At 33.9% G+C, this 17,351-nt stretch overlaps 1 protein-coding gene across 1 annotated transcript in view; it reads right to left on the reverse strand.

The window, feature by feature from the left end:
* Positions 1-6,716: 6,716 nt before the first annotated feature.
* The window catches only part of LOC149492686 (uncharacterized), a 13,869-nt gene continuing 3,234 nt past the window's right edge, over positions 6,717-17,351 (reverse strand). Inside the window, exons 2-3 of the mRNA XM_089715914.1 lie at positions 6,814-7,232; positions 6,717-6,730 (exon numbers count right to left, since the gene is read on the reverse strand). Of these exons, the coding sequence (XP_089572040.1) occupies positions 6,717-6,730; positions 6,814-7,232 (433 nt within the window). The remainder of the gene's footprint in view (positions 6,731-6,813; positions 7,233-17,351) is intronic.

Raw genomic sequence — 17,351 nt, forward strand, 5'->3', positions numbered from 1 at the left:
AGAATATGTAAAAACACAAAAATATGTAAAAAAAATACAAAAAAAACGTTAAAGAAATTACCTGATCCTCAGATTGAGGATTGTAAATGGATCAAGATCTCCAGAAGCTTTTTTCCAAGGATTGATATATTTTTTTATCTTTTGATTTTTTTTCTTTTTATCGGATTAGGCGGGGCATAAAAAACACGCGTCAACAGTTTGCCCCCCCACTTTAGCATTAATTGCATAAACGATTAATGTTAAAGTGGCCTACTGACGCGCCTTCAATCTGGTAATCATCTTCAAAGCTCGGTTTGGTTGGCTTTGAAGACACCTTCGAAGCTCGGTCTGATTGGCTCGAAGGATTTTGGGTTGATTTGATCATCTGGTCACCTCCTCAGCTCGGTCTGATCGGCTTTGTCGGCTCCAGTCAGATTGGTGATGATCTCCAAAACTCGGTCTGATTGGTTTTGAAGATACCTCTGAAGCTCGGTCTGATTGGCTTGAAGGATTTTTTGATTTGATTTGATTTGATCATCTGGTCACGTCCAAAGCTCGGTCTGATCGGCTTTGTTGGCTCCAGTCAGATTGGTGATGATCTCCAAAACTCGGTTTGATTGGCTTTGAAGACACCTCCGAGGCTCGATTTGATCGGCCTGAGGGATTTGAATTTGAAAATCTGGTCACCTCCTCAGCTCGGTTTGATCGGCTTTGTCGGCTCCAGTCAGATTGGTGATGATCTCCAAAACTCGGTTTGATTGGCTTTGAAGACACCTCCGAGGCTCGGTTTGATCGGCCTGAAGGATTTGAATTTGAAAATCTGGTCACCTCCTCAGCTCGGTTTGATCGGCTTTGTCGGCTCCCGTTGAATCTGTGAATGACTCCAAAGTTCGGTTTGATTGGCTTTGAAGACACCTCCGAGGCTCGGTTTGATCGGCCTGAAGGATTTGAATTTGAAAATCTGGTCACCTCCTCAGCTCGGTTTGATCGGCTTTGTCGGCTCCCGTTGAATCTGTGAATGACTCCAAAGCTCGGTTTGATTGGCTTTGAAGACACCTCCGAGGCTCGGTTTGTAACGCCCTATTTTTCCTGTGTTGAAATAGTAGTTTATCTGTCTGTGAATAATACTGTCGGTCCGGGAGTCGGTATTATTTTGGTCCAGAAAAATTATTATATATGGTTACTATTTTATGTCACATTTTTGGAGCATGCATGCATGCATGATTTTTATGGATAGAAAGTAAGTAATGAATATTTTTGGAGAATTTTAGAGAATTAGTGAGTAGTAACTTAAGATGTGATATTAATTAAGGAAATTAGAGGCAATAGTTGTATGGACTAAATTTGAAATGGTAATTAAGGAAATTAGAGGAATTATTTTTATGGAGTAAATTTGAGAATTTTGTTGTGTTATATAATATTTTGAAGGAATTTAATTTGGAGAATATTTGGAGCCATTAGATTAGATTTACATTCAATCCTAGCCATCCAATTTTGGTGAAAAGTCCAAACTACCCTTTAGTCAACTCCATTATTTGAGCAATATTTTTCTTCCTCTTCTTCTCCATCTAACGTGAACTTCATCTTCTTCTCCTCCATTTCACCTTTAGCCTCTCTTTCTCTTCTCTTTGTTTTCTCCATTTTCTACTTGAATAATTCACCAAATTCACTCCATTTACCTTGAATAAAGTAAGAAAATCTAGAGATTAAAGCTTGAGAAGTGCTTTTTAGGGATTAATTTCAAGGAATTTGGAGAATTCATTAGGTGAAGTAAACTTCATTATTTTTGGATTTAGAGTTTTCTTTTAGCATCTACATACTTAATCATGCTCCAATTTCTTCTTTTCTTTGTTTTCTTTGTTTTGATTTTGAGCTTATTACATGTAGAGGGTGGAGAGCCTTCTAACAAAGATAAAGGCAAGACCAAAGTTTAAGGAGCTTTGATTCAAGTTGTTTCAAAGGTTTGTGTTCATAAACACACTAACCTTACTTCAATTTTTGGATTTGTGAAGTTTGTACTACTTTGTGAAAATTTGGGATTTGGTATGAAATGATTTGATTGCTGGAATTTGGTTGTATAAATGTGTTCTTGAGTGTTTTCTAAGCCTACCTATATGTTGAATTTATGAAGAAATTATTTTTCTCTTCTTCTTCCAAAAGTGGCAGAATTTTACCAAGGGAAAATGTTAATGGGTGTGTTTAAGGACTGTTTTTCTATTCGTTTTATTTTCCCTCTGTATTTGAGTCCTTCATAAAAGTTGTAGGTATATTTCTTAGCTTTCCAACCCATCCTCTTGTGTCCAATTTTGATATATATAGCTCAACTTATGACTAAAACACCTAAACTGACTCTGTTGTAACGTACCACATGCAGCAATAGATTGAGTGACTATTTTGACCACCATAATGGCAAGATTAGGTGTTGAGCTCTTCATGAGATTTGTTACCCTGTGTCTTGAGATTGCCCTGGTGTTGGATTGGTTTAATTTGAGTGTCTGGTTACGGAGAAATTCAATAAACATTGGACTTGGTTCTGCTGAATCCGATCTGGACTATCAGTCTGTGTTCCTAGCTTATTTTGCCTAGCTTGCAGATTTATCTGGGTTATGGTTCCTTCATAACAATTGTATAATTGTGTCTTATCTTTCTAATGAATCTAATTTCATTCAATTTGGAGATATATAACTCAAGTTATGTATTAAAAACTCAGCAAAGGTCAAGATTGCTTTTATGCTGGAAATTTCCAATGTTAAGTACTTTGGTTTAAGTATGAGACGTTTCATGAATGAATTCAGTTTAAATTCAGTTTTCATTGTAATTTTATGAATACTACAGAAAATAAATTTTATGAGCAATGGAAAGTCAGAATAAAAATAAGAATAAAAAAATGGATTTTGGGCTCTAATATACTTGGTGTGAATTTGATGCGTGATTTGATTTTATTCTGTCTGATGAGCATGCTCGGCATTCGATGCCATTTTGATAAGAAGCTATGATCATATGCTAGGCACGTGGGTGCCTTCTGTTCTGTTAGGGCGGACGCGCTCTATATGTTCTGAATCTGTTGGCGACCTAAGGCCATTCTGAATCTGTTCTAAAAACCTATCTGCTTCTTTTTCTCCTAAGTGTATGTGAGCCCTTGTAAACATATTTTTCAGGTAGCTTGGAAATAAATGATTATATGTTATTAAATGAATTGTCAAAGCAGGATATTACGTTACATGGTTTTCTAAATAACCAGTATATGTATTGGTGTACTACAATTTCAAATAATGAATTTATGATTTGAACGAATAAAATATTAATAGTTTTATTTGATCATTTTGTTATAAATGTAAATGTATATTAAAGCGTTAATGATTTTATGATTGTAAATCTTTTGATGAAAATTGATATTTTAAGTGTGTTGCCATCGCAACATTGGTTTGTTATGTTTTATGAGCACCACTGAGTTTTATACTCAGCGTGTTGATTTTATCACGCGTAGGTTGGAGTCTATATTGCTGATTGAAGACCAAAAGAGTAGCATCAGAGCTGAAAAGATATTTTGGTAGTTGATTAGTGTGTTATGTAATTAAGTATTATGGCATGTATAAGTAGTCCATTTTTGGAGACTCTATTATGTAATTTATACTGTAAGTATATTATTGTAAATTAATTGGGTGTATTTATTGGAAGATAGACTTGGAACTTATTTATTGTGCAGAAAATTCAAAGTATATGTTTAACTAAATGTATCTAATTGATGCATACGCAAATGTTGTAGTTAGACCTTAGAAGAGTGTTATTGTGTTGTTCTTGGAGTTTGATGGAGTTTGGAGTTTTGAAATTGGGAGTGTTTTGTATTCACTTGTTTGGCAATATCTATGTTTAGGGGAAACTCTTGCAGTTTTTCTATAGGTTTCTCCCAAATCATTTTTTTTTAAAAAAATAATACTACTTGTTAAACTTGTGAATATTAAATCACTTCTAATTCATACTAGGATTTTCTGATTCATATGTTAAGTTAAGACGGTGCCTCCGGCACTGAATGTGACATCCGCCGTCGGGTCTCTCGGGACTGGGCGGTGGGTGTTACACGGTTTGATCGGCCTGAAGGGTTTGAATTTGTGATCATCTCCAAAGCTCGGTTTGATCGGCTTTGTTGTCCACCTCCTCAGCTCGGTTTGATCGGCTTCAGGGGATTTAGAAAGGATCCAAAGCGCGGTTTGATCGGCTTTGTTGTCCACCTCCTCAGCTCAGTTTGATCAGCTGGGGAGGATTTTGTTGTTGAAAAGACCTGAAGGCTCCAGTCGGACTACTTTAGCGTTCTAAGCATTGGCAATCATCTGGCCACGTTCAAGGGTTCTGTCGGGAAGAGCAATTTCTCCTCAACTCAGTTTAATCGGCTTCAGAGTTTTTGGTATGGAGAATATCTTGATCAGCTTTGCAATATACCATCACTAATCAAGAAAAGGATCCAAACAGCTTCGCAATACATCATCACTGCTTGGTGGGACCTAACGGCTTCGAGAAACCATCACCGGTTGGTTATTGAGATTGTCCTGATCAGCTTCGCAATACATCATCACTAATCAGGGAAAGGATCCAAACAGCTTCGCAATACATCATCACTGCTTGGTGGGACCTAACGGCTTTGAGAGACCATCGCCGGTTGGTCATTGAGATTATCCTGATCAGCTTTGCAATACATCATCACTAATCAGGAAAAGGATTGACTCGATCAACTTCGTCAACATCATCATCTTCCCTTGTTTCAAGTAAAGATAGTAATGATGATATTCTTCAATCAATAATAGTAAAAAGTAAAGCTGACAAAAAAGAAAAAGAAAAAGCAAAGTTAAAACAAAAAAGCAAAGTAAAAAGAAAAGAAAAGAAAAAGAAGGACACTTCATCCTCATCTGATTAAATGGCAGAAGGAACCTTATTCCTTCACATGCTTCTACAGTAAAAGGCAAGCTCCAATGGCCGACCAAGCACTATTCCTCTACAGTAAAAATCCGTGACAAACAGAGTAATGTGTATCAACAGTAAAAGTAAACAAGAACGATTCTTTGTTTTTCTATATAAAGGGAGCCTCTCCCCTTGTGAAGGCATAAGTTTAGTTTTAGTTATTAACCATAATCCCTCTCTCCTTCTTCGTTCCTAGTTCAAGCTGTAAGCGTTCAAGTTGGAGAAAGTCTAAATCTAAAACTCTTGTAAGTTTTAAATCTTGTATTTATATTTTGTAACTAAATAAAGTTTGTATTTTATCTTAAACTGCTACGAATATAAGTCCGTGTTTACGGCACCTTTCTCTTCTCCCTCCACACTCTGACTTAATTCTGGGGATCCCAGGTTAAGGTTGCAGGAACCCTAAACCTTTGCGATAATTGTTAAATATTAATCTGATAAATTGATTATAAGTATGCTCTGTGGATGCAGCTTAGTCTGATCTTCCACATCAGAAATATTGTGTAAACTGTATGTTAATTCTGAAGTAAAATCATACTTAATGAATTATATAAGTATTCATATAAACCCAATTAATCATAGTATTTTAGTTCACAGTTATAATTTATCTTTAAATATTTGTATCTGTATTTATTTAAATCCTAGTAATAATCTTAGCTCTCTACATATATATGACTTGTAATTCTTCAGTCTTAAGTCTTAGTTAAAGTCTTTAGTCTACTTTAAAGTCATTAGTCATTAGTCTTAGTCTTTGTTTAAAATCAAGTCTTAAAGTCTTTATCTTTGGTTTTGTTTTCAAAGATACGATAAAAAATTAAAAAGCATAAGTCTTTAGTCTTTAGTCTTTAGTCTTTAGTCTTTAGTCTTTTGTTTTAGTCTTTAGTCTTTAGTCTTTAGTCTTTAGTCTTTAGTCTTTAGTCTTTTGTTCTTTAGTCTTTAGTCTTTTGTTGGTATCAGAGCATACTTCTAGATGTTGTTGTTCAGTGAGATGATAGTCCCACCAACCTTTAAGTTGTCCAGTAAATCCAGCAATGAGGATTTCTGCAATAGCTTTATCAGAAATAATTGACTGCGTTTTATAAGCATTTGCAGCCATAGTCATTTGTTGCAAAATACTTAATATATTATATTCACTTAAACCATCTATGTTCCATTCATAGATTGTTGAAGCATTATATTTAAATTGAGATATAGTGTTAGGTTTATCAATAATGCCTAAGTCTGGTGCCCTGTTTACTATTTCTCGATGATGATTTATAAGATTTAATTCAAATTGTTTAGCATCTTCTGAGTCAGGTTCGCTGTCATCAGAGTTGGTGTTTTCTTCTATAATGTTGATATTTCTAGAGGCTTCAGTAGTGTCAGGAGCTACATGTTGAGTAGTTGCTGAATGAACCTCAAGTTTACTTAATTGATCTTTTAATTTATTTACAAATTCTTGTTTACTTGATTGAGAAATTTGATAAGGTTTAAACATGTGGGTTTTTACAGTTTCTTTTCCTTTTATGGTTTCTGACACTAAAGGTTTATCTTCTAGCATATGTTCTATTCATTTTAATTGTGAGTTTAAACAAATTAAACTTGCATTACTAAAGTTATTTTGTTCAATTATCTTACTATTTGTATCATTATCTCGAGCGACTTTATATGGTGCACATATAATTTCATGATCTTGATGTTTTAATCTACTAATTGTTTTAGGAGGAAAATCACTTTTTATGGTTTGTTCATTTACTATCCATTCTGGTCTTTTATCGCGAATAGTGATTGGATTTAAACTTTTATCAGAATGTTTCTCCTTAATGAGGTTATACCAATCAAAAAATTTAATCTCAGTTGAGTTATTTAATTTATAATCTAAATATTCATATTTTAATTCGCCGAAAGTATAAGTTTTTAATATCTGTTTCATTTTTAGTAAATTCTTTGTTTTAGATATTTCTTTTATTAAACTTTTTTCAATATCTTCTTTACTAATAACATTTAATTCTCTGTTTATATCACTAACATTTTCAGTTATAGCTGAAGCTGTTGGTGATTCTGGAGCAGAATTAACCAAGTTTGACTGTTGATTTACATAATTATCTACAGGATTATAAACTGCCTGTGGGATAGAATGACTATAATCAACTCCTTTCATTTTATTTGGAATATCCGAAGTAGAATATCTGGGTTTTACTAAGGTTTGAATAATGGGTTTATTTTCAGGTTCTTTATACTTAGCATAGATTACAGAAGGTATAGAGGAACTAGGTTTATCATTGTCATCTGTTGTAACAGACGAAGATGACCCTGTATACCTCATACTTTGACTACGATTAAATTTTAATGTTACTTTACTATCTTCAAATTGTTCAATTTTTTGTAGATTGACATTTGGTTTTACTGGTTCTGGAGCAGGAGGAGGTACGACCCCTTCCAATATCCATTCATCTGGAAGAGTAATATCTTTCCATTGAATAGTTTTAGGAATTACTGTGTTAGTTTTAGTTAAGTCTGTTTGCAAAAATCGTGTTTCACCAATTTTAGGTTGTAACTTATATTTAGTTCCAAAAGCTGAATTCATTGCTTTATAATGAATTTTATATATTAAAGCTATAGGAATTGATCCTTGCTTCATTTTATAATTATGAGTTTTAATTTCCAAAACTATACTTTCTAAAATATTTAAATCATTTAATGAGACAGTCATATTTGGATAGACCTCAAAGGAGATCGGTCCTTCACTTAAACTAGTTTCAACTGATCCTAATAAAGAATCTTGAATTGATACCTATACGTTTAAAACTTTAAGCTTAACCACTTCATACACACTTATATAAATACTAGTTTTTGTGAACGTGCATTGCACATTATTTATACTCGTTATTTATACTCGTGTGTTTGTACTCACTGATTTTTAGTCTTTTCAAGTAGTAATTTAATTTTTATATATAATTTTTTATTAATTTATATATATACTTTTTATTATTTTTTTTATAAATTATAATATTATGAATAGTTTATATTACTAGAAATTTAAGAGTATTTACGAAATAATAAAATAAAAAATTTAATAATTACATAACTTTTTAAGAAAAGTTATAATTGAAAAACAAGATATGTTATTAAAGTTGATATGTTATTCTGAAAAGCAAGATATATAATAAAAATGATTATTAATAATGTTATTGGGACCGGTCCTTTTAAAATTATTTGTAGCTTCAAACATCTTCTTTGTTCTGATTCTTTTACTTTTTCCTATTAGTAACCCAAACTCTAGAATCTAGAGTGTTGCTGTTATAAATCTATGTTTGCTCTTTTTTGTCCATTTGTGCAATTCCTTAGAAAATTCAAGTCTAATTTTGATGGTTAAATGTTGTATATGTGAACTTTAGAAATTGGGACTGCATATTTACTTTATTTTTCGTCTAATTTTTTGTAAGGGTTTCTTATTTTTGCTCTAAGAATATTGAAAATTGAGGACTTTTCTTATGTAAATTGGTATTTCTTATGTTAGTTTTTACTTACAAATAAATAAAAAAATATATATATTTTTTTCATTTTTGGGATAAAGATTGGGAAATCTTACTGAATGCAATCTTCTGAATGCGTTTAATCTAATATAGTGATTAAGAAAAGTTTTTTTTTTTTTATACAATGAGTTAGCCATGCTGGAATTTTACTTTTTCTAGTAGTTGCTGTCCATGAAAAAATATTTTCATTTTGAACTTAATTATATTTATTAAAAAATAAAAAAATTAAATTATCTTTTTGCATTATGGTTTTGTTTTGTATGATTTGATTTGCAGCTCATAAACTTACTACTGATACTACTAATTGTTATCGGTTTAACATTGATAAAAAAAATTAATGATAATAATTGAGCAAAATATCATAATTCGAATAATGTCGTTTACAATATTTGCCTGTGATATATTAAAACTAATTGCAAATCTAATACTATATAGCAATAAAAAAAAAAAAAAAAAAACATATATCAAAGCATAACTATTAAGTTTAACCAATACAATTAAAGAACTTAAATATATTATATTCTTACTATATGTAAATGAAACACCCCGAATTTTTATTTTCGAAACCTTTGAATTTTTTTAAAATCAAAATTTGAATTTTTGACGGTATGGGCCATAAATAGTGAACAGTTTTAATTCGAGTTCAAATTTTGCAAATTGGGCCCAAGCCCAAATATAATGTCGAAAACTTTGAATCGAGAACAGTTAAATTCTCGAGTAATAAACTGAAAGTCCAGCAATTAATCTAGTAGGTATATATATATATAAATTAATTTTCCTAAAAATCAAATATGATTACTAACTATATTTTTTATTCTTATTTAGTTAATGGAGGAAATGTTATGAAACCTAATTAAAATAATTAAAATAAATTGAACCGGACTCGAAACGCAAATTGATTTTTTTCGAAAACCATACGATTAGGCCGAAAACCGAGTGAAAAACTCGAAAACCAAACAAATAAGACCAATCACTGAATCGGACCGAACCGGTTTGAATCGAACCGGAATGGCCCAGCCCACTTTCCTTCCTTCCTTTTCTTTCTCTTTCTTTTCTCTCCTTCCTTTTCCCTTCTTCCTCCTTGCGCGCGCGACAGTCTCTCCTCTCCCTCTCCTTCGCGTTTCCGGCCACCGTTCAACAAGATGAAGGCGGCGATCGGTTCTTCTGGCGATGCTGGTCACGTTTCCAACCTCCCCTCGCTCCGATTGGACCTTCAGCGGCGCGAATCGAGATCATCTCCTCCGACAGTCATACCCTTTGATCTCCGGCGACTTCTCGCGATTTCCGACGGGCTCAAGGTGAACTGAAGGTCTCGATCGACTCCTCTCCTCCACGTGAACAATTCCCCTCCATTGATTTGTGATTTTGCTTGAGTTTTGACGAACCACCATGGATGGCGGCTTCAAGGTGACTGTGGAGGTCGATCCGGCCAAACGAGCCACTGCCTCATCAAACCGATGGTAGATTTGAACTCCTCGCGAAAATTAGAGTCAGGTGGTGGTGACCTTGCAATTTTCTGGGCGGTGTCGATTTTCCGGCCACCGTGCACGGCGGCGGCGGCGGCGGTCCGGTGACCGGCCGGCGACACTCCGGTGAGGCCTCGATAGACAGGATTTTCTTCCCTTCACGCTGATCTCGGAATCGTCGCCCGATTCTTAATTGGTACGCTCTAAGACTAAATTCTCAATTTTTTTATACATATAAAAAAAGAATTAATTGATTAATGAATCTAATTGAGTAATTAAATAGATTAAGTTGAATAATAAGAAATTAGGTATAGAAATAGCTTTAAAATATATAGAACATTTATAGACCTTTGTAAATAAGATTAGATTGGTTAGTATGTGGTAATTGCGATAGCGAATATGATTAGTTAACTGGTTTAGGTTCTTTAGAATAACGTAATAGCAAATTGGTTTAGAACATTGACAAATAAATTACATGCGCTATAATTATAATTAGGAGGTTTAATAATGAGATAAGAATTTCTGGCTAATATTTATGTAAGTCAATTTAGGAATTTTAATAAATATCGTTAGGGGAAATTATAATTTAAAGTAAATAGTTATAGGGGCAATTAACAATATTATTGAATCACGCTTAGAGGTTAATATAAATTGTTAATTAGTTGATTTGGGATTATTAAGTGTGTATATGTAAGTGTGATGGATGATATCTGTAGCTTGAAGCTGATTGGCTATCTGAAATGATTGATCGAATGATAGAAAAATAAATTTATGGCGGACGGGATTAGTTGATTGGAATTGCCCGATGGATGGGCTGTGTGTATTGATTGATAAATATACAATATATTATTATGATATTTAAACAGGTAGATAGTCTTATTTTTAGGGGAGATGCTGCCGAAATTTTAATAGAAATTAGACTAAATTTTAGTTAACAACATAATTAATAAGTTTATTTAGACTAGTTTTATAATTTGGTACATAATAAATATAGTACTTTGATTATTTATTATCTTTATCATTTATTTAATTATTTACATAATTACTTATTTATTTTCATTCTCATTATTAGTATTATTTAATTATTTATTTATTTTCATTATCATTGTTTATTATTATTATTATTATTATTATTATTATTATTATTATTAGTGTTATTTTATCGTTGTTGTTTATTGATAATATTATTTATTTAATTATTTAATTGCATTTGAGAATGGATGTTAAATTGTGCCTTTCATTATGATGTTCAACTGATCAATATGTTTGCATTTAATTACAATGTTTAATTAATTGTGTTGTGATATTGCTGTGCTTTGCTTGTGTGGGATTGGGATGAAGTGGGTCACCATGGGTTTGTGAGGACGGTCTGTGATATGGATCCTGATTATGATATGATATGTGACCGTCGGCCGGGAAAATGGGAGATCGGCGCCCCCGTGTGCACCTACTGTTACCGTTACTGTTAACCACAGGTTGGCTTCTTTATTGGGCGCACCTGATAATCTAGATTTGATCGCAGCCCGCAGGGTGGCCTCCTGTTGTGAGCGCCTGATGATCTAGATTTGATGGAGACGACCGGGTTGCCTCCTGTTGGTATGGAAAAGAAAAGAGGGAATGGAAAAACAATGAGAGGGCTGGTCAAGTGAGGATTAGACCGGTCGGCCAGTATGGGGGATCGGCTCCCTGGTGCACACGTTATGAGAGGATGGGCCATGTGGGAGGACGGCTCATCGGGGGTTTCGGTGACGCCACAAACCAATTTCCACGTGATGTGATTATATGAAGATGTTATTGATTGTGAGTGCTGATGACTTGCCATTTGTGTGACTGTGTGTGTGGTGCAAAAATTATTACTCGGAAATCTCACATGTCTTGTTTGAAATTTCAGGAAGTAAGTTTTCTTTAATTTGAGTTAGGCTATGTTTCTTCGGCGCAGAGAAATAGAGAAATTTTCCTAGTTCCGTAATAATTTTATTATGTAACTATATGTATAAAAGGCTATGTATATCTAGTAGTTAATGACTCCGCAGTTGTAGAATTTGTGAATAATTAGTCATGTATTAACATAGATGATATAATTATATTGAGATAGAAATGTTAGTGTTTCAGGCTTACTACGGGCCTCGGGGGCCTTAAGCTTACCTAGGCCCTAGTGCCGGTCCGGCCCATGGAATCGGGTCATGACAAAGTTGGTATCAGAGCTTAGGTTAGGGTTCTAGGACACAACTACGAAGTATAGGAAATTTCTTTATGTTGGGATCGGCCGTAACCAACATAAGGAAAGAAACGGTGTGATTTTTCCTCCCTAGGGATGGTGGACGCACTGGTCCCTATGAGGTGGGAAAATCCACACCTATAGCGTAGATCAAAGATTATAGAAGGAGTAATTCAAGGTTTGAAGTGAAAGTATTAGACAATAAGATAAATCTATCACGATGCATGTAGGGGCTAAAGCAGGTATCAACCCTTAGGCTAGGGAATGGAGTAATACTTGGATAGTAGTGGATTGGCCTGATCACCCAATGCATTACTTTTCATGTGAACTCTATTCCTGTCAGTGAGTAGGATAGTGTAGAGAATAAAGAGGATTTTCATTGGTATGGTAGATTCATGAACATAAATAATAACTTTGAGGTAACTAGAAATTTGTGTCTAGTTTCCAACACAACTACTGAATTTCTTTAGAGTTTATTCAAAAATATAAACTTTTTTATTTTTGTTTTCATTTTATTTATTTGACATTTTAAATTTAAAACCCCATTTTAATTTTGAATTCAAATTGTGTTATGATAAATAATTTGAAATTGACTATTTATATAGAAAATTATTTTTGAAAGCTGTCTATTTATATCACGGGCCAATTGGATTAGATCATAAAATGAAATGATTAAAGGATAGTAAAATTTTGAGAGAAGATTGGAAAAAGAAGAATAAGACTGGTGGAGATAATAATAAGTAAGTAGACAGTTAGTAGTCAAGTTGAGAACATGAACGCTGGAAATGTCGGGTGGCCGATTTTGGTATAGAAGTTAAGTGGCGATTAGATTTGAGGAATGTGATTGTTTAATGTATAAGTGAGAAAGATAACAATAGAAATGAACTTGGATAATTTAAGGGTATAAGGAAGGATATATGACGAGTTGTAATATATATATATATATGAGGAGTAAGTAGTAGATAAAAATTAGAAGAATTCATAAATATCTTACTAGACTTAGATAAGGAAAGGAGTTGTTGAAAATTCTAAAGTCAAATATGAAGTCAAAGATAGGTGAGTTGAATCTGAGCTTGATATAAGTTAGCAATAGGTAGAGGTTAAGTCAATAGTTCTAGACATGGTGCCTAACACTTAGTCAAATAAGACTAATTAAAATGTTAGCATTATGGTTTGAAATTGTAATCCAGAAAGGATATGGACAAAAGAGTAAAGAAGTTAACAGTATATGTAAATCAGACTCGAAGGAGTTATTGAGGTCAACTTAATGTAGTATTCGGATGGTAAGGTAGTATTAGGTTGGGAATTAACGAAATTTAATTGAAAAATCTGTGTTGATAGGTATTAGCTAAAGGTGAATATTTGAGATAGGTAATAAATGCTAAGTTGAATTATTGGTGATTAGCTAGATCGCGATTAATGATGATTAGTAGACAAAATAATTAATAAGAATACTCTCTTATCCTTAACAAATTAATAGGCAACATTAGTAGAATGGAAGGTTATCAAATGGGATTTAGGTTGTGAACGGAAGTGCGAATTACTAAGAGATATTATTATGAAAGTTAAATTTTCGTGATGAGTATTAAGATGATATAAGGAATAAGCGTTGGAAGGAGAAATTGATGGTTAAGTGGAAGGAGTGAAAATTTTTATAGGATTGAGAAAGCTAAGGGATGCAGTGATTTAGGAGCCGTATAACAGATGAACTAATCTATAGTAGAGATATTATAGGGGCAATCGAATTTGCATAGATGAGAAACAAAAACAATTATTTCGAAGCGGCCTGTGATATAATAGATAGCGGAAATTGCAAACGATTTTGCCTAAAATTTTGAAGAAAAGCAACCAGTTTTCAAAAAGTTTTGATTAATAAGGGTTTTATTAAATAACACATGTGAATTGAACGAGTTAATTCTTATGATTGCAAATAAATCATAATTACAATTGTTTGCCCTTGTAAATTATGTTTGGCCTTCACAGACGAATGTCTAATAAAATTTAAATTTTCAAATGAAGTTACATGATTTTGAGAAAAATTTATGATATATATGATATGTACTTTCCTATTAAACCTGGTTTTATTGTCAAATTCTATTCAAAGAAAGATTTTCTAAAGATTTCAGTAGCTGTCTAAAGATAGTGATTGGAGATTTAGGTAATAAACTCAAACTCTTGTGAGTGTTAGCTAGGTGGCACTAAATAAGATGGTTGGCGGGAGAATTACAATTAGAATACTTGACCCTTTCCTTTCGTAGGTTCATATTTTCTACTCTCGAGTTGTGCCCTTGGTGTTGGAAGTAATTTCTTATGGCGTTGCAATTCTCTGTGTGTTCATTCTTACTCCCTCCTACTACATTTCAATTCGAGGACGAATTGTCTTAAGGGGGGGAGATTGAAACACCCCGAATTTTTATTTTCGAAACCTTTGAATTTTTTTAAAATCAAAATTTGAATTTTTGACGGTATGGGCCATAAATAGTGAACAGTTTTAATTCGAGTTCAAATTTTGCAAATTGGGCCCAAGCCCAAATATAATGTCGAAAACTTTGAATCGAGAACAGTTAAATTCTCGAGTAATAAACTGAAAGTCCAGCAATTAATCTAGTAGGTATATATATATATAAATTAATTTTCCTAAAAATCAAATATGATTACTAACTATATTTTTTATTCTTATTTAGTTAATGGAGGAAATGTTATGAAACCTAATTAAAATAATTAAAATAAATTGAACCGGACTCGAAACGCAAATTGATTTTTTTCGAAAACCATACGATTAGGCCGAAAACCGAGTGAAAAACTCGAAAACCAAACAAATAAGACCAATCACTGAATCGGACCGAACCGGTTTGAATCGAACCGGAATGGCCCAGCCCACTTTCCTTCCTTCCTTTTCTTTCTCTTTCTTTTCTCTCCTTCCTTTTCCCTTCTTCCTCCTTGCGCGCGCGACAGTCTCTCCTCTCCCTCTCCTTCGCGTTTCCAGCCACCGTTCAACAAGATGAAGGCGGCGATCGGTTCTTCTGGCGATGCTGGTCACGTTTCCAACCTCCCCTCGCTCCGATTGGACCTTCAGCGGCGCGAATCGAGATCATCTCCTCCGACAGTCATACCCTTTGATCTCCGGCGACTTCTCGCGATTTCCGACGGGCTCAAGGTGAACTGAAGGTCTCGATCGACTCCTCTCCTCCACGTGAACAATTCCCCTCCATTGATTTGTGATTTTGCTTGAGTTTTGACGAACCACCATGGATGGCGGCTTCAAGGTGACTGTGGAGGTCGATCCGGCCAAACGAGCCACTGCCTCATCAAACCGATGGTAGATTTGAACTCCTCGCGAAAATTGGAGTCAGGTGGTGGTGACCTTGCAATTTTCTGGGCGGTGTCGATTTTCCGGCCACCGTGCACGGCGGCGGCGGCGGCGGTCCGGTGACCGGCCGGCGACACTCCGGTGAGGCCTCGATAGACAGGATTTTCTTCCCTTCACGCTGATCTCGGAATCGTCGCCCGATTCTTAATTGGTACGCTCTAAGACTAAATTCTCAATTTTTTTATACATATAAAAAAGAATTAATTGATTAATGAATCTAATTGAGTAATTAAATAGATTAAGTTGAATAATAAGAAATTAGGTATAGAAATAGCTTTAAAATATATAGAACATTTATAGACCTTTGTAAATAAGATTAGATTGGTTAGTATGTGGTAATTGCGATAGCGAATATGATTAGTTAACTGGTTTAGGTTCTTTAGAATAACGTAATAGCAAATTGGTTTAGAACATTGACAAATAAATTACATGCGCTATAATTATAATTAGGAGGTTTAATAATGAGATAAGAATTTCTGGCTAATATTTATGTAAGTCAATTTAGGAATTTTAATAAATATCGTTAGGGGAAATTATAATTTAAAGTAAATAGTTATAGGGGCAATTAACAATATTATTGAATCACGCTTAGAGGTTAATATAAATTGTTAATTAGTTGATTTGGGATTATTAAGTGTGTATATGTAAGTGTGATGGATGATATCTGTAGCTTGAAGCTGATTGGCTATCTGAAATGATTGATCGAATGATAGAAAAATAAATTTATGGCGGACGGGATTAGTTGATTGGAATTGCCCGATGGATGGGCTGTGTGTATTGATTGATAAATATACAATATATTATTATGATATTTAAACAGGTAGATAGTCTTATTTTTAGGGGAGATGCTGCCGAAATTTTAATAGAAATTAGACTAAATTTTAGTTAACAACATAATTAATAAGTTTATTTAGACTAGTTTTATAATTTGGTACATAATAAATATAGTACTTTGATTATTTATTATCTTTATCATTTATTTAATTATTTACATAATTACTTATTTATTTTCATTCTCATTATTAGTATTATTTAATTATTTATTTATTTTCATTATCATTGTTTATTATTATTATTATTATTATTATTATTATTATTATTAGTGTTATTTTATCGTTGTTGTTTATTGATAATATTATTTATTTAATTATTTAATTGCATTTGAGAATGGATGTTAAATTGTGCCTTTCATTATGATGTTCAACTGATCAATATGTTTGCATTTAATTGCAATGTTTAATTAATTGTGTTGTGATATTGCTGTGCTTTGCTTGTGTGGGATTGGGATGAAGTGGGTCACCATGGGTTTGTGAGGACGGTCTGTGATATGGATCCTGATTATGATATGATATGTGACCGTCGGCCGGGAAAATGGGAGATCGGCGCCCCCGTGTGCACCTACTGTTACCGTTACTGTTAACCACAGGTTGGCTTCTTTATTGGGCGCACCTGATAATCTAGATTTGATCGCAGCCCGCAGGGTGGCCTCCTGTTGTGAGCGCCTGATGATCTAGATTTGATGGAGACGACCGGGTTGCCTCCTGTTGGTATGGAAAAGAAAAGAGGGAATGGAAAAACAATGAGAGGGCTGGTCAAGTGAGGATTAGACCGGTCGGCCAGTATGGGGGATCGGCTCCCTGGTGCACACGTTATGAGAGGATGGGCCATGTGGGAGGACGGCTCATCGGGGGTTTCGGTGACGCCACAAACCAATTTCCACGTGATGTGATTATATGAAGATGTTATTGATTGTGAGTGCTGATGACTTGCCATTTGTGTGACTGTGTGTGTGGTGCAAAAATTATTACTCCTTGGAAATCTCACATGTCTTGTTTGAAATTTCAGGAAGT

The sequence above is a fragment of the Jatropha curcas genome, chromosome 11 (genome assembly GCF_041381405.1).
Source record: "Jatropha curcas cultivar XTBG-Jc1 chromosome 11, XTBG_Jcur_1.0, whole genome shotgun sequence".
Lineage (NCBI taxonomy): Eukaryota > Viridiplantae > Streptophyta > Magnoliopsida > Malpighiales > Euphorbiaceae > Jatropha > Jatropha curcas.